Source organism: Pelodiscus sinensis, chromosome 7 (genome assembly GCF_049634645.1).
Source record: "Pelodiscus sinensis isolate JC-2024 chromosome 7, ASM4963464v1, whole genome shotgun sequence".
Taxonomy (NCBI): domain Eukaryota; kingdom Metazoa; phylum Chordata; order Testudines; family Trionychidae; genus Pelodiscus; species Pelodiscus sinensis.
Window position 1 is genome coordinate 42,609,218 of NC_134717.1, and position 25,383 is coordinate 42,634,600.

The 25,383-nt window shown below is 40.6% G+C and overlaps 1 protein-coding gene across 4 annotated transcripts in view; it reads left to right on the forward strand.

The window, feature by feature from the left end:
- MAP3K20 (mitogen-activated protein kinase kinase kinase 20) overlaps nt 1–25,383 on the forward strand; it is a 137,282-nt gene that overhangs the window by 97,389 nt on the left and 14,510 nt on the right. For 3 of the 4 annotated variants that reach the window (XM_075933640.1, XM_075933639.1, XM_014570179.3), the window contains exons 12-17: nt 9,577–9,621; nt 10,522–10,552; nt 10,647–10,786; nt 14,192–14,254; nt 15,009–15,101; nt 24,520–24,636. In XM_075933640.1, the coding sequence (XP_075789755.1) occupies nt 9,577–9,621; nt 10,522–10,552; nt 10,647–10,786; nt 14,192–14,254; nt 15,009–15,101; nt 24,520–24,636 (489 nt within the window). Of the gene's footprint in view, nt 1–2,301; nt 9,123–9,576; nt 9,622–10,521; nt 10,553–10,646; nt 10,787–14,191; nt 14,255–15,008; nt 15,102–24,519; nt 24,637–25,383 lie in introns of those variants that run through there. The other variant, XM_075933641.1, reaches the window with a different exon arrangement.

Here is a 25,383-nt window from a genome sequence, read left to right on the forward strand (position 1 = left end):
TAGTCTCTGTAAATGATAAGAGACAACAGGCGGCTATAACAAATACATGGAGGAACACAAGGAACAGTGAGGTGATTACAGGGGAGCTGACAGCCTGCGCAAGCCCCTGAGCAAGATAGGAGGGGCTTTGGGCAGAAGGGGGAGAGCATCTTCCGTGTCACATGGAGCACAACAACCCCCCTCAGTGCTCAGAGCTGGACAGTGGGTGTGGTACAGCACTCCGGCTCTATTTAAAGGGCCTGGAGCGCCAGCCACCACAGCTGTAGCCATGGCAACGGCTGGGAGCCCCAATTCCTGGTGAATCACAGGGCACCAGGGCAACTTCCCCATTTGCCCCCCTGGGAGATTATAGTTAGCATAATGAGCAGCAGTCACAGAACATCAGCTGCCTAGCCATTGTCAAATGTTGTATAGCCTTCATGGCAGAAGTGAGACTTACAGAAACATTTGAAGAGGACAATGTGATATATTTGTAGATTTTTATGGGGGACTTCTCCCATGTGTAAGGAGGGTTCTGTTATGCCTAAAATCTCCATACTGGGGCTGAAATTGCTCTCTGCCAGGGAAGAAGTAGAAACTGGGAATCCATAAACCATGCTCAAGATTTCAGTCCCCTAAGAATAGGATCCCTTGCTTTTCTTGTGCCGAGTAATATTTCAGAGGCATAGCGAGGGTGTAATGTGCCTGGGGGCAAAGGAAAACCACGCGTGTCCTGCCAACACCACTGCTGTGCAGCAGGACCCCAAACCTGGCGCATGGCTGAGCCTGACCTTGGGGGGGGGGGGGAGGGAAGCTTGCACTGCATCTTCCCCCGCTCCCTCCAATTTGGGGCTGAGCCCTCGCATGCATTAACCCGCTGGTAGAGATGGAGGAGGGACAGAGGAGGAGGCTCTAGCCGCCTCCAGCAGATGGAGGACGAGCAGTCAAGCCAAGGGATGTTAGGGGGAACGCAGGGGGACTAAATTGGTGCCCCTGCCCCCAGCATGGCTCCCGGGGGTAACTGCCCCCCCTCGCTACACTACTGTAAGATTTGATGGTAGAAGGTAACTTTGTGATCCTTTTTTCCCCATATACAGCTTGCATCATATAAAATTAAAGCTTAAGTAGGAAGCATCGTAATGTTCATAGATAGAACTCTGTGATTTAAGAAGAATGCATCTCCATATGTTATGCTCCATTGTAATAATTTTTCCAGTAACAAATAGAAAAGAGGCTGAGCAGTTGTGATTAGATTAATCAAGAGAACCTCTGTGACATACCTGCTCTACTAAAGGGGCAGCAGAGCCTTTATTTCCAGAGATGTTTTCCAAACTAAGACATTTCAGAAGTACAGAAACAGCATAACATGCTGCCCCTTTAGCAGGTTAATTTTTAATTAAACACCACAGCTCTTGCTCACCATGAAGAGCAGGTATGTCACAGAGTTACTAGCTTGGCCTCCTTGAAGAGGCATTAGTCGTGATTTAGCTCCAGAGGACATTTTTCATTCTGTTGAAAAAACAGTCATAACAAACTGGGTCAGGAAGTGATGTGTAGGTGGCGATTAAATCAGTAATGCCTCATATATCAGGGAATTCAGAAACACACTAAATATATGGCGATAGCAATAAATAACACAACATAAATTGCAAAGTTTTACAGAAGCAATTTAATAATAGTCCAGACCAGAGACCTGCTCCTACTTCTATTGAAGTTGGTAAAAATGTTGTTTCTGACTTTAATGATGGCAGGATTGGTCCATATCCTACCTTTGATCATGTACTCAAAAATGGCAAACAAAAAGTAAATTCAGTTTGTCCAGAACTGTACATACATGTTACTGCTGTGGCATCTTCTGACATCTAAATAAAAACATTACACTCTGCACCAGGGGCTTGTCTGAGTTCCTTAACCATAAGATGATTTATTGTTCAATTCTGAAAGCTAAAATTAAGCAACTCAATTGAGATGTGACTCTGCTTGTATTTAGATTCCTGTGGTAAAATCCACATGGGTTTGAAAAATGTTTGTAAACCATTTTCTATGGTACAAAATGAGAGATTCAAAACCTGGAACCTTCTTTCAACATGAAAGCTGAGCTAACTGTAATCATTTGCACATTGTTTGGTGGTGGGTTTGTTCTCTCATTTTTTTAAAATGTAAACTAAATCTGTTTTAATGAATTCTTACTTTGACCTTCATAGTTTGATTCACTAATAATTTTGCTTTCTGTTTGTTGCTGACTAATCTGGTAGTGTCTTTTTCTTTGAATTGGATTGGTTCTAACTTTCCTTTTTACTCTGTCCTTTCCTCCTGTAATAGCTTTTCTTACCTATTGCTGCAAGAATGTCTCAGGAGTCTTACTTTGAAACTAAAACAGAGGAGTCAAACAGTGCAGAGATGTCATGTCAGATCACAGCAACAAGTAACGGGGAGGTAGCTGGCATGAACCAAAGTCTGCAGGCCTTGATGATGACGGGCTTTGGGGATATCTTCTCTATGAACCAAGCAGGATCTGTCCTGCATTCTGGAATGCAGATAAACATGCAAGCCAAAAAGAATTCTTCTAAAACCACCTCTATGAGAAAGGGGAAGAAAATCAACATGGCTGTGGGTTTCAGAGAGTTTGACTGGTCAGATGAAGATGATGATGATGATTATTTTGATGATACCGATGATTCTAGTGAATGAAATTAGAAATCTAATTAAATCTACAATTGGATTCTAGCAAATCAAAGCAATAAAGTTTCAGAAAAAGCATCCTGTCATTTTGGTCTGTTTTAAACCCTGTAAAAGAAACAAAATGAAAAACACTACTTTTTTTTAGGCCAGTCATAATTTGTATGTTACAAAGATATCTTGTTGGTTTTTAGATTGTGTTGACTTATTTTTGTTTTGCTGACATTTGAAACTAAAATTTCAAAACAAATCAAGGTTTTTAAAACCCAACAAATATAGCTGCAGCTCACATTTATGCTGTAACATTTGGAAATTTTTGTGGCTGAATATCTTTAAGATGAGAACTTAACATCTATTTACTTAAACTGACATCTGTTACTTTTCGCTTTGGGTTTTTGGGTTGTTTGTAGTTTTCTTTACTGTTTTATTGTTGATCATACAAATATATTTGTGCTTCCCTGAGGACTTTTCCTATACAATTCATTGTTTCTGACTGCTACAGTGAAGTTCTCTTGCTAAATTTGTGATGTGATATAAATACATTTCTAAGAAGGACAAGCATGGTTGAGAAAAATAAAGCTTTTGCAGACACACAGTTTAAGAAACAGCAACTGCATATAGACAACCACTGGTCATAGATAATTTTTTATAAATGTTCTTTTCTCTCTTTCACTTCAGTTTTTGAAATTCACCCTTAACACAATCAATTTTAAAATAACGCCTCACCACCTAATAGCATTGTTATAATCTGCAAACTCATTGGTTTTCTCTTACATTGGTGTAAATCTAGGAAATCTCATTAATTTTGATGGATTTACTCTGAATTTATTCTGGTTTCACTGAGAGCAAAATTGGTCTAGGTTATTTACAGCAATTTTTTATTTTGCTCTAACTATTAAACCATTTATCACTGTTCTTCCCATAGAAGGAGCAAGAGAGACATTTTAAAAGTGTTTGGGCCCCCCTACTGTGGCTTAAGTTAAATTCTCAGTGATGACGTGAAGAATATTCTCTAGCATTTAAATATCCATTTTTCTGCTGTGAAATCATTTTAAAATATTACCACTCTTGTTATGCTTCATCTTACAATTGAGTATATAAGTATCTGCTTCAGTAATTACTCCACAGACATTTTATTTGGAACAGTGAATGTATTTTCCTGGTGTCCTCTTTAGCAGTGGTATAGAAAGAGAGAAGGAAATATACATATATATGTTCACACCTACAGATGCAGAATAAAGGCCCATTGTAAAATGTTTGCCAAATGAAAAAGGCCAAAAAAAAGTATAGAAAAGTGTTACTTTCCTGTTCAAATGGATTTAAAGGTATAATTAACCTCCTAAGTGTCATGTGTTGATGAGGTTTCTCTCATGAAAAAAGGAGATTAGTACTGTCTAAATATCTCAGGATGTGGACTCATTAAATTATAGCAGTCTTGAAGTTGGTTCTCCACGAGTTTGGAACATTATAGTCTACTATTTAGAAATAACAAGATAAAAAGCTTTTGAGATATTTTAAAATGAGCTTTTCAAGGGTGATGAGTGCAATCTTTGAGAGGTGAAAGATGGGCCCAGTAGCGCTCTGATAATCTGCAAAGCACTCAGTGCTTTCAACTACGCTTGAGTTCAACTGGAGCTAAAAGTGCTCAGCGCTTCACAGACTTGGGCCCTTAACTATATAAAAGTATAGAATTTGAGCTAAGTTCCACCCTCTTGCTAGCAGGTTCAAATCCATTGGCTTGAAGTTAACTGTGATATCTGGGGCAATTTTTTCATGCTAGTAAGTATTTGTAATTTCTACACTGAACAGTTGACAAAGAATAGAAAAAGGGCAACCAATTAAATCGAAATGGCAGCAAACAAGCTACTTCCAAATGTACATTTGTATTGTTTTTTAAGTTTGAACCTGCTAACAGCAATAGCGGTGATATTATTTTTATAACCGCTGTACCCCACATAGGAAAAATTGAACAATCTGTATAAACTAATTTGTATGTCTGTTTTAAACTACTGTGCCATATTTCTAGTGTAGAATTGTACAGCTGTAAGTGAAGTCAAAATTGAACCCAGTATGTTTAGAAATGCAAAAAAGAAGTCTCTTCTTAGCACTGATATTTTGCACTTTTTAAGTACCTAATAATCTGCACGCACTTTATACATATGTGTGTTGGTTTTAATTAGATATGCAAATCCACGTCTTGATTTAAATCTGCACCTAATAAAATATTCCATCACTATTATTATATCATGTGACCTTTTTGTTGAGGATAGATATTCTCATGCATCTCCCATTAAGTGCAAAGGAGTTATTTGAGCATAATAAATGGAATAATTTGACATCTTGTACATAGAGTTCAGAGCTGGAAACAGAATTTAAATTTAGTTTTCAATGAAAAACAAGCACATGCTTATGAATTGTCTCATTTTTAACCAGCTTTAATAAAGATATATTGAGAAATAAAGCAATAACTCTTCAAACACTTGTTTTCATCTTCACATTTGAAAGGTCTTAGAACTGTTGTAAAAGAAAGATCCACTGAGCTCAAGGCTTTCCCAAAACTTTCCTGTTCTAATTTTTTTTAAGTATGATTATAATCAGAACAGTAGCTTGTCTTAAAAAAATGACATTGTAGAGATCTTTTTTTTATTCTCCTGCAATGACTTTTATGCCAAACATACTGTTTACAAACAAAAATAAATCATGCTTGATTATCAAGCTGATAATCCATCCTCACTTTTCAGTATTTGAATTTTGAAAGATTTTGATTGACAGTTCTATTGATATGGAGGCAGAACAAAATCATTTTGATCTTCTACAGTTGATTTTGCTCTGCAAGACCAACAGGATTAAACTTATTTTTTAATCTTTCTAGACATGTTATCACCAAAGTGTCTACAATAGTTAGTTAACAGTTTTACATAGCATGTCACATGATTAAAGCATTAACCAAAAGTTAACTAATGAATCCTCCCAGGATGCTATAAGGTAGATAAGGTAAGCGGTTGTTATCCTATTTCACAGCCAAGGAATCAGATTTAGAGAAATTAGAGGCCAAATCTGGACTTTTAGTTTTTACTCAGTTGTTATACTTAAACTAACACTGGCTTCTGTGAGGCATATTTTCTGATCTGAGTTAATTCAGAGTTTGGCCCCTTTATTTGCCCAAAGCCACATAGTGAGTTGAGATTAGAACTCAGAGTTTCCTAACTCCTGAGAGAGCCTGTTCTCTTTCTTTCAGACTTGGAAACATGCAAGGAATAGATATTGTGAGTAACACTATTTTAATGTACTCACTTTTCGGACTGATAGCACGTAATGCTTTAGAATAACAGTTGCTCTGTGATCTAATGCTTAGATCTATAGACTTAGTTTCAGGGCTTATATAGTTTGTGGAGGATTTGGGACATGCTTGATCAGCTAGCCATAACTGTTAATTGTAGTACTTGGTCTTAGTCTCCTCTAGATGCTGGGGATTACTGAGGCATGAGATCTGAAGTAGCTCTTCCACACATGGTCATGTTTTTGACTTGTTCATTTCTCATTTGGAGTATTTTGTTAGATGTTGATTTCATTTCCTTGTAGATCTTAAAACAGTTTATTGTTCTTAAATATTGATACATTAATGATTTTATTGCTATCAGCAGCAGTAAATCCAGTGCACGCATAATAAAGCTAATAAGTAACTAGCAAAGTTACTGTACATCTTTAGTAAGCTATTTCTTGTTTTTATAATAAGGCAGCTTTTACAGGATTTTAATAAGATCTCCAACTTGACAGAGGTTTAATTATAGGCCAACAGAGAATCCATTCTGTTGTTCCAACTTTCATGTAGCAATATATACTTACAGGAAATGCAGTAATTTTTACAGTTATTAAAATCTACTCATAGATATCTGGAGAGGAATGCATTTTCCCCCTCAGACTTCAATTTGGTGCACATTGACACTTTGAAGTCTGTATAGAGATTTCTGGGGTGTGAAGATTTAGTTTCAGGACTGAACCAACAACCTACGTTAAACACCTTACATTGTGTGCAACAATATATTCTGCTGACTTTTAAAGTCAGGAATAATCCACTGCATTTTCTTGCTTATGCACTCTTTAAAAAGTTTTGTATTGAATATAGGAAATGATTCTATTTATACTCCAAGCGTGAGCAGATTACATTTGAATAGAAAATATTTTCAGTGTTAGAAAACTTCATCCCTTCCTACTGAAATACTATGCTGAGAAAAACCTATGCCAAAATTATTGTGGTGTAAACTGATTAGCTAATTTGTATGGAACATGCAATGTTACACCCTCTTGTGGTAAGACTTTTCAGTAGTCAGTTGTTTTCTTCACTGCACTTAAAGTGATGTCTTGCTTTATTCACAGTATAGATTGGTTTTCCAGTTTTTAAAAAAAGTAATGTATTCAATTTTCTCAGTTGGTGTCATACACTTTTATTTTGATGTGAAGTTTTTTCCTTTGCTTCTCTTTGTTCAAAACTTCTATTTTGCAATAAACATTTTGACAGTAAATTTTTTTGCCTCTGTGTTCTTGTGTAAACTGCTGCTGGTAAAGGGATACATTATTGCCTTCTGCTTTGATCTTTTTCATCTTATGCAGGGTATAGCATTTCCCCCTTTATTCTGTTTAATCTTTGTAAATATAACATTTTACAACACTAGTTTTACAACACTCGTTTTCCTCTCCAAAAATGGGAATCATCTGGAAAGTCATTGTGTGTAAGCAAGAATGGAATATTTAACTTGTGCAATAGTAGGATACACACTGAAATACAGCAAACTGTTGGGCCCAAGGTTCCCAATAGAAAGGAAAATACCAGCCCATGTGGAATTTAAGGGCAATTATGTTATTAATTGTTGGAAATATCATGGTTTGCCAGATGCTGATATTGTTGCCAGCGATAGGTGGATACCTTACCACCCTCTCTGCCCAATTTAACTGTCACAGGGGAGTCTTTTCTGGATTTTTCTGACTTTTAATCATTAGGTTATGGAGCTTGGCCCATGCATAGGAAAGCTAGGGGGACAAAAGAAGCTTGCCTTTCTGTGTGGCAGTCAAAGCCATCTTCCCATCCCAGTGCTCACTTAGCTCCGGCATTGTTGGCTTTGCCCATCTGAGGAGGCCAGAAAGGGGTGGGTAGAAGGGCAAGTGTGAAGGAGGGTCAAGCGATCTTCACAGGGATGGACAGGGTTAGTCTGATAAATGGTTTGTGGTGAGGAAGGAATTTTCTCTGGAAGCAGATTGGCCAAACCACTGGGTTGGCTGGGGGGCATGGGAGGTTGCTTTTCTCTATACATCTTGCAGTGTTCACCAAACAGAACACAGGAAAAAAGAATTTAGGACAGTCATGAGTCCATATGGGAAGAGCAGAAAGACTTGTCACAAGTTTGGGTAGAAGTTATTATGGGAAGTATTTTAACCTGTTGTCCCACAGTCTGCAAGGTCAGGAAAAGGAAGAGACTAAAAGGTAATGATGTGAACACATGGGGAGACTGCCCTGCATAGGCAGAAGGTCTTTCATGTGTGAGGGAGGAATTCTGGAGAAGAGGTACTGCCACTGCCAAGAGGTTGGGCACTAGGGTGCATGTAGGCTTGTGGATGGCCTACAAGCTAAGGAGATGACAAAGACTGAGAGTTGACCAGTAAAATCTGAATTACAATTTGCTAGTTAAGTAATTAAATAAATGTGCAGCCATAGTATGGTGGCAAGAGTTTGGGAGACATTGTCAAGTCAAACAGAGATAATTAACAGGATACCAATCAGAAGACTAGTAAAGCTTAGACAACCCCATTCTTTAGCTGGTTAGATGGTGGTTACTAGCGCCAGGAGATCTTCCATAGTGTCATCTTCAAGCCATTCCTGCCACATACATCCCCTCATGTATCAAATAAATCCTGCTCTGATCGCCACAAAACAAAGTGTAACAAACCATACATGGGGCAGGGGCGTTCAGCTGGCTGTGAAGTGTCCCCTTCAGGTTTCGTGTCACACACAGCTCCCAAAAGGAATGATCATGCAAGTGTAGGCAGGAAAGGAAGGGTAAGAAGGGGACAAAAACCATATATGTTAGTCAGTAGGGAAGTCTAGCTTCACTGGCTCAGTCCCAAGGCAGTTGTGCTCTCTTTGGGTGTCTCTAGATTACAGGGTTTTGTCGACAAAAGTGGACTTTTATTGACAAAACTAAACCTGCGTCTACACTACCGCTGAGTTCTGTCGATGCTGGTAAACCTCATTTTACGAGGAATAACGTCTTTTGTCGACAGAGTTCTGTCAACATAAGGCATTATTGCATCTAAACTGTCCTTTGCGTCCACACTGTTATGTCAACAAAGCAGCTTGCTTTGTCGACAGAACTGAATGTAGTCTAGACACTCTTTGTCGACAGAAGCTTTGTCGACAGTATCTGTTGACAAAACTTCTGTCGACAAAACCCTGTAGTCTAGACGTACCCTTTGTTATGCAGTGACTGCTTCATTCACTATACAGAAAACTTCTCTCCCAGCTAATGGTGGGAAACCAAGACATCCCTTCCATGACTGGAGTCAAGTGATAGTAAAAGCAATGGTGCAACACAAGGAGAGAGTAGTGGCTAGTGAGCCACACTTGGAGGGGATATGCAGGTGGTGAATACTTTTCCAGCCATCATTGCTGTAATATCACTGAAGCCAACCTGTGATCATTTTGGCTAATATGTGAATGTGAGGAATGCTGCTTTGATGGCACTTTATGCTGTAATCCATGGAATAACGGGGAATGTTCTGTTCACAGCCAGGAGGCTTGTGGCCTCAGCTGGAGGAGGAGGTGCCAAATAAAATCAGCCACTGAAGTAAAAAGGGGGGCGGGGAGAGTAAATGATCAGACAAGGAGAGCAACATCACTCTTTTCAATCCATATTTCTCACACAGTTGCTGCCCTCCTTTGATATTTGTGCATGGACTGAAGAAGATGTGGTAAGCATTTTGTCCTAATTCTGTCTTAATTGTGTTAATGTAGCTATAAAAGAAAATGGATGAACATCATAGTAAATGACATCTAGATTGTGGGATTTGAGAAGGTTGTGGAGAAGATTCAAGCACTGCATATTTTTAAAAATCCTGTGCCTGTATGTTAAGCCAACCTTCCAGGTGTAATGTAGACCTTGCCGTAGGTGCTCTAAGAATGTATACTTCACCACTGTCAGGAGGAAAGGGGGACTGCAAACATCAGAATCCCTTTTCCCAAGCCATTGGGACTAGAATTCATTATAAGTGAAGAGCCTAAAAAGGGGATGGAAAACCACTTTCATATACAATACAAAATGTAACTGCTTTTAGTGGACTAGCTCCAGTACCACCTCTAGATCATACTTTAAACATTTGTTCAAGTTAATTGGTAAGCAAGAAATTTTAGATGTTTATCTTGAAAATGTCAGTGTATCATAGCAACTTTAATATCCCTTTTAGCAGCCTTTCAATACATGATGTATAATGTGGTCATTTAACTAGAGGTTACTGAAGGCCTAACTGAAAAGTTGTAATGGTCCAAGCTGCTGAACTCTTCCCATTCATCACACAAGAAACTGTTAAATCTATGTTAGGAGCAACAGCAATTAATCAATAAATGGCTGAGTAAATGGCTGCAAAGCAGAAGGAAATTTATATTAACTAACAAAATTGCAAGACAGCCCTGAAAATTAATTATAATGGAAAAGTTTGATTTTTGTCCCACAACTAAAAAGGCTTTACATTTTTGTATTAATTGAATAGTGAGCATTACATTGAGTGTTTTGAAGTGCTGCAACTTATATATTTTAATTATTTGATCTTCAAAATTGTGTTCTTTTTCTGTTTTTGTTTTTGGTTTTTTTACAGTACTTTTGGCTGCACCAGCTTGTTAAAAAAGGTAAACTATACATTATATATATATCTCACAGATTCAACTTTTTTTTTCTAGTGAAGAGCACTATGGATTTCTGAATAACCTTTCATATCTTAAGGTGACACTTCTGGTGAGATGAGTGTTTATGCCAACTTGTTTAAGGAAAATCATATCACTGGAAAACGGTTGCTTCTTATAGAAGAAGAAGATTTAAAGGACATGGGAATTGTTTCCAAAGGACATATCATTCACTTAAAGGTATCTTAATAACATGTCTTGATAATCACAACAGTACGTAATGTAAATGTTGACAGAAATCATCAAGTTTATCCAGCTTAATATAAGATTGAAAGCTAAGGCTAGAAGAGCCTTTTTTGGGGAAAAAAAGGAGTCATATCCAGAACTTGCTTGCAACAGGCATCAGAACAAACCTAAACACTTTCTAAGATGCCAAAAAGATTGCTAACCTATATATGTTTTGGTTTTTTTCTTCTTAAAAATATCCATGTTTTTTCTGCATTTCCTGGTTTTGTCTGGGACAGGAATCAAAAATATTGCAAAAGACTCTAATAGACTCTAATAACCCCACCGAATTGAAACCTTTGGAAATCTTATTACACAGCATGTTCTTGCAAGACTTCCAGCCTAACCAGAGAGCTTTGGATAAATAGAAAAAATGTATTTGAACAGAAATCTCTGAACTTGAGTTTCACCAATCACCTCTAATTTGAAACTGCTTTGTGTACCTAACGCTCTATTCTTGAGCAACAGAAAACCAGTTGAGCACTAGTGAGTAGCACTTCTTTGCTATGTGAGCTTTATTTCATCCTTACGACATTATATTACTCTAATTATTAATAGTTACACTGAATCCAGTGTGGAAGAAAACATTGTCCTCACTCTGCGTTGTGTTTAAGTAACAGGTAGCCAGAGGCAGCTTTATTACGAGCTGCAGCAAGGGAAAAACTGGTTCGAACAGGGGGGGAACCTCTCCACCCCTCCCCTCCCCCCGAGGCAAATCTTTGAATACAAGCAATTATGAAGCAGTTTACAGGCAGTCCCCGAGTTACGCGGATCCAACTTACGTCGGATCCGCAGTTATGAACGGGGCCGTCTCCCTGGTCTCCAGAAAACCAGGGAGAGGAAGCAAAGCGGTGGAGCACGCGGGCAGCGGACAGCCCAGACACGTCTGGGCTGTCCACTGCCCACGTGCTCCGCGGCTTTGCTCTGCTTTGCTCCCCGTCTCCCTGGTCTGCAGACCAGGGGGACGGGGAGCAAAGCAGCGGAACACGCGTAGCTCTGGGCGCTACTGGACCAACCCGGCAGCACCCCAGCTGCTCTGCCCCAGGCGTCCTGATTCAGCCACTGCTGGTCAGTTTCAGCAGCGGCTGAATCAGGACGCCTGGGGCAGAGCAGCTTGGGTGCTGCTGGGTTGGTCCAGTAGCACCGAGGAGCGGTGGCACTACTGGACCAACCCAGCAGCACCCCAGCTGCTCTGCCCCAGGCATCCCCAAGTCAGCCGCTGCTGAAACTGACCAGTGGCTGACTACAGGAAGCCCCTGCCCCGGGCTTCCTGGAATCAGCCGCTGATCAGTTTCAACAGCAGCTGACTTGGGGATGCCTGGGGTTCTTAAGTTGAATCTGTATGTAAGTCAGAACTGGCCTCCAGATTCAGCCGCTGTTGAAACTGATCAGTTTCAGCAGCGGCTGAATCTGGACGCCAGTTCCGACTTACATATAGATTCAACTTAAGAACAAACCTACAGTCCCTATCTTGTACGTAACCCGGGGACTGCCTGTATATACTGTTGGTTACATATAATAACATTAAACAATTAGTCTCCTTCCCATTACAAACACCAATGGCTAACAGTTATTCTAGTTCCACCCAGATGCTCCTTATCTCAAGGTCCCTGCCAGAGTCCGCATTCTATCCGTATGGAGGCGAGAGGAAAAGGCAGCGTCTTATTACAGTTCTCGTGTTGTCAGGCCACAGACTTAGCCTGACTCTTGCTCTCTTGCTAACAAGTCCAAGATGGCTGCACACAAATTCCCTTATTCCCTTTTCTCTGCCTCCACACCAGCAAAACCAGACGTAGTAGTAATAATATTTACTTACTGTTACAGAATATGGCTTACATATCCTTGGTTCTGCTCTAAAAAATATTTTGAAAATGGTATTGTGGGCTTCCATTATGTCTGAGTGATTCTGTGCACAATGTGCTGCATTTAAACATTTTGTGTGATTGTCAGCCCTGAGAGTCGAACAACGTTAGTCAATTTATCTTTTGCATCAGCACAACAATAATGGTATTACAGTCCAAATTAATATCTCATTTATATGGGTTGTACACCATTGGTTCCAAGTAGTTCCATTAATGACATGTGCAATTGCCTTCGGCAGGGGTTAATCAGGTGAAACTTATTAAAACTTGATAAATAAATGGATGCAGAACACAGAATAGAGCAGCGGTTCTCAACTGAGAGTTTGCGGCCCATTGGAGAGGCTGCAAATCAGTTCAGGGAGTTTGCCAAGCAGGGCTGCTGAGAGCCCCAAACACAGGCACCTCATGGGGCTAAATCCCGGGGGCTAGAGTCCCAAGCCACTTCCTCACCCCAAGCATCTGAAGCCCTAATTCCCCATCATCCCCCAGGGCTCCCGAGCCCCTCCTAGACTCTTGAGGCAGAAGTTCTCTCTTCCGCAATCACAGCTGAAGTCCAAGCCACCTGTCCCCAAGCGGGGCCATGCAGTTTTTATAGCATGTTGGTGTGGCCTCCAAAAGAAAAAGATTGAGAACCCCTGGAAAAGAGAATGCTGGGAGCTGGCTTAGTGAGGCAACCAGGAGTAAAAACCAATACACACCTGTATTTGTGATTGAGTGGATGACTATGCTTCAACTGGGATAGTGCTTCCAAGTGCAGGTAGCCCAGGGAAGCCGACAGCCTCGCTGAGCCCCTGGACAAGGTGCGGGGGAGGGGGTTTAGCTCTGTGCTCCAGGAAGGGGTGGTGCATTGGGCAGAAGAGACAGGGGCAGCCAGCTCTCAGTGCTGCCTGGACTATGGCACACCCTGCCCCCCAATCCTCAGAGCCGGCTGCAGTAGCAGCAGCAGCGGTGGCTGGGAGCCCTAGAACCTTTGAAGTTGCCAGGCCCCGGGGAAGTTGCCCCTTTCTACCTCCTGCCTGTCCCCCCTTTGGCGGGCCTATGGTAGCCAGACATATACTTACTCTGCTTGAGCTAGAGTGCAAAAGCTGTCAGCCTAGCCCAGAGTTGCAATGCCGTTCAAGCTAGCTATCTCAGTACAAGTTTGCCTAGACCCCATGGGTAACTGCCACCTATGCTAACCCTCTCTGCAGGGCTATTGAGAGCTAGCACATGTCTGTCTACCCATCCGTGAAAGCACATGCCCAGCTGCAGTGCGTAGACATACCCTAAATTAAGCAAATATGAGTTAATACTCACAAGGGGGCATATCTGCAGAGTAAGAAGGTGCCATTTTACACTTCCTTTTTAGAACAGAACTGTATATTAAGATTGTCTACAGAAAACACTATACACCCTGAATGAATTCTATCCACACACCATGTTGTTTTTCAGTCCTGCGTTTACACTATTAGATCATGATTAGCTATTGTCCAATTTGGGTTTGCTTGTTTTTTTACAGACTGCTATTGAGAAGTTAACTCACGATTACCTAAACCTGTTTCATTTCCCACCATTAACTAAGGTAAATCTTTATTTATTTATTTTGAAAGTGCTGCCTATCTTGATATATGTGCCTATTCCTATAGCTAAGCTGTGCTACTAGGCCTTGCGCCTGTGATGGGCAACCAAAACTAATAAGTGGGCTGCATTAGTGGCCCTCCCTTGTCTCAGCGGGCTGCAGGATCCTCTGTCTACCCATGGTTCAGAAAAGGGCAACAAAAATGACTAAGGGGGGGTATGGAACAGCTTTTAAAAATGCAACTTTTAATCTCAGAAAAGAGGATGTCAGTATCCTCTCACCAGCCAACAGATTTGTAACATACAAAAGGCAAGGGTATTTAACTCTTACAGTCAAATGTAGCCATGTCACTGATGATATGTATACACTTGCACTCGAAAACTTTTGTTGTTCATGGGTGCTTAGCCTCTTCTCACCCCCCACACTCCAGGCCACCATGAATGACAAAGTTTTGTCACGGCAAATGAAAGCGTGAATGCTGCTTTGTTGGTTGGAGCACTATTCTGCTGACAAAGCGAATCCCCTTTGTAGTGGGTGGAAGTATTTTGTTGGCAAAAGTGCCAACGAACATCACACACACACACACACACACACACACACACACACACACACACACACACACACACACACACACAATCTTTTAGTGAAAAGGCAGTGTTGACGCAGCATTGTCACTAAAAGCTGCACAGTACGGCCATACCCTAACTCAGAGAGACTCATGCTAGTGGTAATCTCTTACACTGTGTTTCTCTGATAGGATTCTGCAAATGGAAATGAAGAAAACATGGAGAAAGTAGTGAACCTTGAACTTGTTTTTGGTTATCACTTGAAACTTGGAAATGGTCCACAGGTAAATGAGTCTTGTTGGGATATCGTTTTATTTATCAAAGTGCAGTGCTGAATCAGTGATGGATCAAAACTAAATAAAGGGTAGAAGAAAAATAGTGCAACTGAAAGCTTTACAATCAATAAGATTGTTTCCTCATAAACATTTTTTTCTAACTTCAGTTTTGTGACTGAGAATTTCTTATGTAAATCCTTTATCATACTGAACATGAGTCAACAGGCTTTTATGCAAAGGAAGTAAACTGAGATCCCCGCCCCCCACTTTGCCAAGGGCCCTTTGGCGCCCATGTGCCTAGCACATGGAGCTTCCCCCCATAGTACTTGTGGAATCCAAGAGGAAGCTTCTGAGTGTTTCAGATTGCACCTGAATTAGCACAATGTGCTGCCTCTCGCTAGGGACTCATGAAAAATCAATGATCGAGCTCTTAGTGGGTTTCTTTGTGAAACTGTGGAAAGCTTCCTTCTTTTGTGTTTTATTTCCCTCTCACACATGCTTTCCAATTGGTTTTGCTTGCACTGGGACTTGGTATGTGCATATATGAGAAGATACATTTCCACAGCTGAGGTGAACTACATGCTAAACCTTCCTTTGCTGGGATTTTGCCTTTGTTGCATAGGTATGTGCCCGACACAGACTTTTTCAGTCACAACAGGAACAAAAAGACCTTGTCAACGGTGGATTTGTCTAGACCAGGGTGACTCAGTATGCAGCCCATGGGCCACATGTAGCCCGCGGCCAATTTGTTTGTGGCCCGCGGTGCAGTTTGGCGAGTCAATATGATGGCCTTCTGTTGATATGCATTTTAGTAGTTAAATTCCTGGACTCATTGCTCATTAAAAGTGCTGTCATATGGGTGGAAATCGGGTAAATATTGCATTTTATTAATATCAGCAGAATTGACGTAAATGGGGCCTGTGTTTTGTGTAGTCTTGCCTTAATCTTTGTCAGTGTGAAAGAAGCTATTTGCATATATTTGCATATATATTTGCATGTACATGCAACTACACTTAAGTTGCGGCCCTCAGCATGTTCTGTGAGTACCATTGTGGCTCTCGGGGCTTCCAAAGTTGAGTAGCCCTGGTCTAGACTGTGCAAGTGTAAGCGGGGGAATGGTCCCGCTCTTGTGGGGAACTTTCCTGGCTTCTATACACCCCGGTGAAATGAACCAGTGAAAGGATCTGAGTCCCCACTCCCACTTCCTTTACCCCACGGCTCCCTGATCCTGAGGGCTCCCCCTCCACTCTCCTGAGTAGCAGAGCCCTTGAAACCCCAACAAGGCTGGGCCCAGGTTTCCTGGGGCTTAATCCCTGACCTTGTAGTCACTAGGGGCAGGAGTTAGGGTGTCCCCACTCCGAGGTGCTCTCTTTACACTGCAGGCCTTCTTGGCCCAGTGATCACTTCATAAGGTTCAAAGCAAATACAATTTATTAAACATCAACTGATTAAAGAGAATAGGATAAGAAACAATGAGAATGGTTAAATGGGAACACACAGCCCTGCTCTGTAGCACAGGGACATCAACACAGCAGTCTGCAGAGTGTATGGACAGTTCACAGTCTCTTCCTTAGAAGCCCTGGATGTGCTGCAAGGGGCTGCAGGCTGGACACGCTTGCACTGGCAGTGACCACACAGCCTCAGTCTCTAAGTGGCCAGACCCCTCCCCCAGTCCAGAGCCTTTCCCCACACTTTGCAGGTCCCAGTAGCTCACCACATCCAGCTGCAGGCTGTGCTGCTTGGCCAGTTCCAGCTCCTTGTGTTGTTTCTCTGTTCCTTTTGGCTTTCTGAGCACTGCCAGTCTGCTGCTCAACACAGGGTCTGCACTGCTTGGCCTGTCTGTGTCTGGTTCTGTCGCTGCAGGACTTCTTCTTGTACTCCTCTTTCAGCTCTCTGTCTTTGCAGGACCTCTTCTGCACACAGCTTGTTTGTTCAGAGACAGAGCCAGAACAATCCCCACTTATAACCTGTCAGTCAGGCTGAGCTGGAGTGTTGACTGCTTTCCATTGTCTCTGGGGTCTGTCAGTCTCATGAACCCTTCCCCTTCTGAAGCTGGTAAACCAAAAAACTCCCACAGAGTTTTAGTAAGGGGTAACAGTCCCCTTACACAAGCTTCTCTCAGAATTCTAACTGGTTTTAAAACTTGTTCAGCTAATCCAGTTATAAACATGGTTGGAATCAAGCCTACCCTATCAATGTCATATAAACAAAGCTTACAGCGATATACCCATCCTGACTAATGTTGTGGTTAAAAAAAAAATGCTATAGCCTTCCTAGCAGGTTTGGTTAGCAGGCTTCTCTGAAGAAATCCCTAGCTTTACTATTCAAGAAAACCATTGGACTTCTTTTTAAACACACTCATGTAAGCCCAGTTGTAGCTAGCACAGGTCTGATTCATTTAAAACTGGTCAAAGACATAGAGTAAACCAGGCTTGGGTGGCCTGCACTGCCTTAACAGGCTGAGTTTCAAAACTGAAGTGTATTTGTTACCTCTGTCTGTAAAAATAGAGGGTCGCCTTCCCTCCTGGTCTGTCCTAGGACTGCATGGCTTCTGGAAGGGTTCTGAAGGCTTATTATATTACTGTATTACTTATGTAGTGCTATATATGAAACCTACTTCAAACTAATGTATCTTGTTATCTGTTCCTGTGAGATAAGAGAGACAGGCTGCTATAGTGCTGGACAATACAGGACAACATATAACTAAAATATAATGCCACATCATCATTTTAACTGAATACAATTAATGAGAGTTTGTCACCTTGTACTTCCATCTGCTTCCTCCACCCTTTCTCATCTCTTATGAGACTTATAAAATAAAGGAAGGCTATTATCTCTTTTCTCTTTATAATCACTCCTTACTTCAGACAAATTATCTGTCAAAAGCAACTAAATGTGCTGTTTGGGAAACAGGTTGAAATCATGGCAAAAAGGATTGGAGCTACATTCCATATTCAAAATTAAGAAGTTCCCATTTTCCAGCTTTCCAGGTGTACCTTGCACCCATTACATAGGTATATTAACAACACTGACTAATTCAATTCTATTGAAGTATTTCTCATGATCCACGACCTTTTTTGCAAGACCCTTGAACGCCTTTAATCTCTTGCACTTAAAATTTTCTAGTCTAATAGTCTTTAATGTAGTCCTAAAGATTTCTCAGCACTTAAAAATTCCAGAATATAGTGTGGAAGTCGAAGCAAAAGTATAGTCTTCTATCAGTGTATTACAGCAGACTTGTGTAGATTCTAATAAAGCAGAGAAAAGAGAAATATATTCTTTGTTAAAACTGAAAAATTACCTGAGCAATAAAATAATAAAATTACAGTTTAATTAAGATGATTAATTTAATCAGTCAATGTGGAGCATCATTTAGTCTGATAAAATGGAATAAATCAGTGACAGAGTATCATTGCTCATTGAAACTTTAGCACAAGGTGCTTTGAACGTATCACATTTTCCGTCAAGAACTGAACATCTGGGCCTTATTCTGATCTGACACTAGTGTAAAACAGGTGCAACTCCGTTGATTTCATTGTCGTTACTTCTGAACACCATCAGTGTAAATGAGATCAGAAGCAGGCCCATACTCTTTGAAGATGTTGTATATATGATGCAGTAAAGAGATTCCCATAAAGAAATGCACATTTTTATCAAACTATAAAGAGCTATATGAAGGCTCATAGAATTTTTTTGGCTGAGTAATTAGCTCACTTGCCTTTCTATAGAATCTTCTTAGTATACATTTGGCTTTTTACAGTAAACCCACTTTGGATGAAATTGCCTCTTTCAATCCCCATTCTCATACACACAAAGCCTCAATAATCTTGCATTACACGGTGTCTCTCCAAAAGGGACATAAGCTGTTCCTAGCCAATAGACAGTCTGCTGTCTTATAGCACAACTTTGCTCCAAGGTACCACTCCAGAGTGAAGTCTAGAATATTAGTCACTGCATCTCTACAAGGGAGATGCACTGGTACTTCTCCAGCCTACCCCAAATCTCCTTATACACTGGCCTCTCCTGGGCTTATTTACAGAAACCCTTGGGATGGGAGCACGTACAAACCCCTGAACAGCTACTTCACCCAAAGACAATTCACCCTGTGCCCCAACACAGTCCCACTGCTGAGTGAAAATAGCACAGAATGCCTGGCTCAGGTATGCAGCATTGGTGGGAGGATTTCATCTTTTGTGAGGGCATGTTGAACTTATTCCCCAGCACTACTTTTAGTAACTGAGAGCTGTGTGCAGAAGTACTGGGGTGTGTTAAGTGGCAGGAAGATCTATTGAATGCTTGGAAAAGGGAATACTGTTTCTCACACTGCCACCTTTAAAATATTGCATTCACAAACAAGTGAACTGGCAATTTATTTTTATGATGATGATCAGTGCCCTAAAATCCTTATTTGTTTGAAACCACTCAGTGAGGACAGACCTTTGTAAACATGGCAGCTAATCTCAGAACCATTTCTGTCTCAGCTGCTGAAACCTGCTGTTTTAAAGGCATTAGAGCTGAACATCTAGTGACAGCACCTGGGTTATTTATCATTATGTATAACCCCACTACACTGTACTTTATTATGCTGGATTTCAACGGAAGATAATATCAAGTGAAAGACTTCTTTGCATATTTAGCTACAGTAAGATACCAATATTTCTCATTCACACAAATTTCCCATTGATCTGGGACTTTTGCTTGAGTGAGGCATGAAAGATCAGGCCCTTCAAGTAACCACACGGGCAATCCATTATATAAATGTATGTTTAACTGGCATTGTTTCTTTATTTTTTAAGAGCACCTCTCTCTATAGCCCCCTTTTTTCCCTCCTCATACAAAACTGAAACAAAAAATGCAATGCAGTAAGTAGCCGTCTCTGTACCGGTGTCTAGTTGGCAACAATCTGCCCTGACCTGAGACATGAGCCATTGTTAAGGGTATAACACATTTACATATTTTGCAATAAAACATCAGTTATTTGCATTACTGTGTCAAGTTTTATTTGATTCTTTCACCTAAAAATGACTCATTTTCCTTTCTTGTATTTTAAAAACCAACTACTCTAAGCTTGTTTGAGAATAATCAAAAATTGCCCATTTAGCTAGAAGTCATTTTCTTTTCAAAAGGCAAACGTTATTTAATCTTTCAGCTGTTCATTGTGCCATCATAAATACTTTCTTTTCAGCACAGTTGTGGGGACTGAAATGAGCCCACTAATTGCCTCCCATTTCGACTGACATGTGGTGGTTTAGTGGAAAGAGAACACAGCAGGGAGAAGGAAATAGGAGGCTGAGAAAATGAGAGCTAATTATTTTCACTGCCTCATGTCAGGCTCTGTGTCAGCCTTGTTTTTACAAACTGGAAGGTTTAGCACTAAATAAAACAAACTGGCGTCATGTTTTTATATACTGGCAGTGTCATGGAAGCAGCTGCACATCTCAAAGACAATATAATGCCTGCATTCGCATGGACACCATCTGACAGCCACTGTGAGCCACTACTAATGAGGATATCACAGTGGTGCCAAGTGAAAGGTGCTGAATTATGTATGATTCTTCATCAGTACAGCAATAGTCCTGTACATCATTATGAGACATTGTTTTGCTGAAGAGATTAAAACATTCTTAGTTCCAGACCCTGCAACCTATACACGCTACAAGAGGTTATTAATGGAATTTTTAGGGAGAGTTTCTTGTGGATTTCTTTTTGGTTAAAAATATCTCATGGGACAAAGCAGTGGCAGGTCATGACACTATATATAAAAAGAAGAGAAGCAAATTAACCATACTTGTGTTATCTTCCTTTAAATCCAGCATAATAAAATGTAGTGTAGCAGGGTTATACATAATGATAAATAACCCAGGTGCTGTCACTAGATGTTCAACTCTTCTGTCTTTAAAACAGCAGGTTTCAGCAGCTGAGATAGATAATAGCTAAGAATGTAAAGGAACTACCAGGGGCCTAAATCATCAACATGCAACTACTTTTAATACCAGCACGACCAGCATTTTTTTCATATTTGTTTCATCTTGCATTACATCTTACATTTTTCAATATCCAGTTGCCTGCTAAGATGCTGTTTCCATTTTTCCTTGAATCTTAAACTTTTTTATTGCAACCACTGAATTTAAAAACATATCCTAAATTTATGCCTCCTTCCAGAATGAGATATCTCCCTAGAGTTTTTTGTACCTGCTCTAACAAGAGGTGTATTTGGTTATCTGAGCTTTTTTGTTTTCCTTTCATTTTTCATTATTGACATTCATAATTATTGTTTTTAAGGTAAGTGATATGATCACTGGAATAAGCAGAAGGCCTAATTTTTAAAGCATTCTTTCTTACTACTGTGAATTTTAGGGAATAGTGAGTTTGAAATACCTTTGTGATTTGTTTTTCTCTTACATTCCTACAGCCATTTTTAGAGGCTGCTGATTTACTGACTTGTTCTAAGTATAAGTCCAGAATGATATGCACTCAAAGTTTGAATGTTTGCGCCTCAGTTATGTGATTGGTTTCCCCTTCATTGTCCAAAAGCTAAATCTGTTTTAATTATTTAATCCGAAACTGAAAAGATAGCTATGTAGCAGGGCTTTGTGTTGAATTGTAAAGTGCCCAGGGAAATCTTTTGTGACAAATATATTTTCTTTTGTGTAAATATATTTATAAACAGAGTATTTTTGATGAGTTACTTCCACAATAGGTTTCTTTCCCACTTTATCCAAATAATAAACTTCACCTCAACTCAAAAGACCTTTAGGGTCCTGATTCAGCAGAGAACTTAACTACATGCTTTAATCCCAATGAATTAAATAGTTTGAATTAAGTGCTATGCTGAACTGAGATAGACGGAAGCACATCTTTCTGTTATTTGTTAAATCAGAGTCTATATATTAATAAAGAAAAGCAGAACAATAATCTCTTCTAGTTTGAAGCTTCTTTGAACTGTAGAAAGCTAGTGTTGCTTACCATATGGTTAAACCTAAATATTTAGGGAAAGTAGCTGACTAGAAACTGATTCCACAATTGTCTTGGGCTGGTCTCTTTTTAATTTTAAAAAATAAGTTTTTTTTAAAAGGTGAAGTAGCAAAATTCCACAGATAAAATAAGAAGTTCATTTTCCAGGAAACATTGAAAGCAGATTTAATGGTTTGGCCTCTGTAGCCTGGGTCTGACACAGAATTTTGAGGCGTATGGTCTGAAAACAGAGTTTTAAGGGATAAGGTTTCATTTTTCATTGTATGAAACTGCAATGTAAAGAAGAAAAGGCCTTGCTCATGCCCTGCTCCAAGTCTGGCTGGGCCCGCAACTGTTCGGGCCAAAATGATTTATTACCCTATTGAAGAGGCTTCTTCCTGTAGGCCTCATCCAGAGAGGTGCTCTGCACCTTCACTTTGCTATTGAAGTCATGGGAGTTGGCAGGTGCTCAGTGCCTGTCAGGCCTTACATTTAATGCAGTTTTTCCTTTGGAGATAGTGGTTTGACTCAGATTGTTTATCAAAACAGACTGATGTTCATCAGATTTGGTTTGGATGGAGACTTTAGCAAAACAGCACAAAATACTGATTTACGCAGTAATAGGTATCCTGAATCAAGATTCTGCAATGCAATGCAAAGCACAGGAAGTGATGTGGCAGTGACCTCTAAGTGCTTCACTCTGGTCTCTGGACCACATACCATATTGCACAGACATACACCGTATTACGTTGATGCATGTGGAGAAATTGAGGCATTAAGACTTGCCAAAAACCATATGTCAGTTCAGTGTCACAGCCACAATTACAGCTTGGGGATCAGATTTCAGCAGAGCTCATAATCCATGTAAGCAGCGAAATGACAAAGCCAGTTTTTGAAAACACCCCATGTCCAGTGAGGCACCAGATCTTCTGACGCCCAGTCTCTCTGTTCTGTCCACCAATCACTAAGTTTCAGAAATAGACTACATTGCTTCTCAGGGCCAGCCCACAACATTTTGGCACCTGAGGCAGGGAGCTCAAATGACACCCCCAAACCCCCTCGTTGCACCAGCAGCAGACACAATTTTCTACACTCTGGGTCCTAGTGATGCCCCCCTCCCCCCCACAGTCTGGCACCTGAGGCAGCCACCTCAGTTCGCCTCATGGTAAGGCCAGCCCTGATGCTTCTCAATTAAAACTCCCAGCACCAGGCCAGTGGGCCTGAGTGGGGGCATAATTTTAAACATGTTTAAGAATTTTGCTGGAAGGATCAAGCCTTTGCAAGGGGCTGAATGCTTCTGGCTGGTGGCTCCAATCCAACCAGTGGGACTACTCACACGCTTATAGCCAAGCATGTGCTTAAGAGCTTTGCTTGATCTGGGCCATAATTATTGTTTTTATATGAAGTCCGGTGCTCTTTAAACTCTAGCTGAAATTAACAAGATCGATGGTGCTCACTATCAGCAGGAAGATGCTTGATACCTGATATAACTGGGCTCTAATAACTTGTTGCCCCTTTATCCAAGCTGCGTTTTAGTGGCATTTCTTAGACTCTATAATCATTTGTTAGGCTCACTTGGAAGGAATCATCTGGGCCCATTGGTATGAACTGGAAATGAAGCTGACAACTCATCTTCTCTCTGCTGCTCTATCACTTTCTAAGCTTGTTTATGGAAACCTCCTGAAACAGTATTTACCTGTTAGAGCAGGGGTGGACAAAAGGGCTTTTGTGTGCCAGATCCGGCCTGCCAAGTGGGTTGATCCAGCCCACAGTCACCCTGCTGCTCCCCCGCCCCCAGGCCAGGGATGGGGGCGTGTGTGAAGTCGCACGACGCTTAAAGTCAATCGCCAGGGTTGACTCTAAGCACCATGTGCCCCTTGCAGGGTGGAGGTAGGGAGCCAGAGACTTCCCCTGCTTCCCTCCCCCCTGTCCCGGATTGACCTGTGGGTGGGGGGAGCATGTGAAGTCTCCTCCCACCACCAGGGGTGCGGGCACCTAGAGGAAACCGCCAGCTTTTTTTGGGGGGGGGCGCAAAGACTTCACATAATCTCCCACTCCCAGGCCATTCAGGGTCTGTGGGTGGGGAAGCATGGAAGTATCCTTGTTCTGCCCCTTTCACCTGAAGTCCCACCTCTTCCGGGACAGCCCAGGACAATTTCAAAAATTTCTGATAAGGACCCTATCTAAAATTATTGCCCACCCTTGTGTTAGAATATGCATCTGTACACCATCTTCCCTGAGTTTCTCAGAGGAAATTCTACCTTTAAGAAACTAAAACACTATATCAAAATTACAACTATTTCTCAGATGTGAACTAAGAAGGAATACTACCAGGAGAATGGTAAGGCTATCCTGAGAAAAATCCAGTAAGAATGTATTCCAAACCTTTGTTTTTAACACATTTAGGGTTTTTATGATTTTGTTTATATTTTGTTTCTTGTGCTAAAATTGGTTAATTCTCTTTTAATACTAGGATTGTAAATGGAAAATGTATATGGAGCTGGATGGGGATGAAATTGCAATAACCTACATAAAGGATGTGACATTCAACACTAACCTACCTGATGTAGAAATTTTAAAAATGACAAAGGTAGGGTTCTGTTTACATCCTTCATGAATTCATACATCTCAAACAAGGATATTAAATGCCACAGCAGTAGATTTTTGTGCTTGTGAAAAGCTCAGACTCTTGACAGCTTTTAGCTAAGACGCATTCTTTTTGCAAATTTGTATCATAATGGGAATGATTTGTTAATGTTCCCTATTAAGCCACACTAACGATAAAGCAGTATGAGAGGAATCATTTAACATTTTCTTCTTTTACTCCCATGGTATTTTTTCTTTATTTGTTTACCACTTTTAAATGAAAGAAAAAAGTGCAAGTGATGAAAATGTTCCACTTACTCAAACTTCTATATGCTTCTTTGTATTTTTTTAAACTTTTGATTTTATGATGAAACTGCTCTCAAATATGGTAAGTTCTTAAGCCCCACCAACATCAGAGCTCAATGCAAGGTCTGGAATTTTGATTCCACAAAGTCATTAGAAAAGTAGTTAGCAGGCAATGCATAGAAAAGTCCTAGTAAGGGAGGAAAAAACCCTCTCCATTAACTTTAGTAATTCCAGTCCCATGGCATCAAAAAATGCAACTTATGACCATTGTTTTATTACAAAAATTGAAAATTGTGACAAAGAAATTGAGAGGGTAGTCAGGTGTATTCCACATTGAGCACTGTCAGTGAAATATTAAACATCTTCAGCTCCATTTCAATGGGAGTTTGGCCTGACTTTAGCATTTGCCTCTAAATATTTACCAGCCCCAAGGTCTTGAATTATT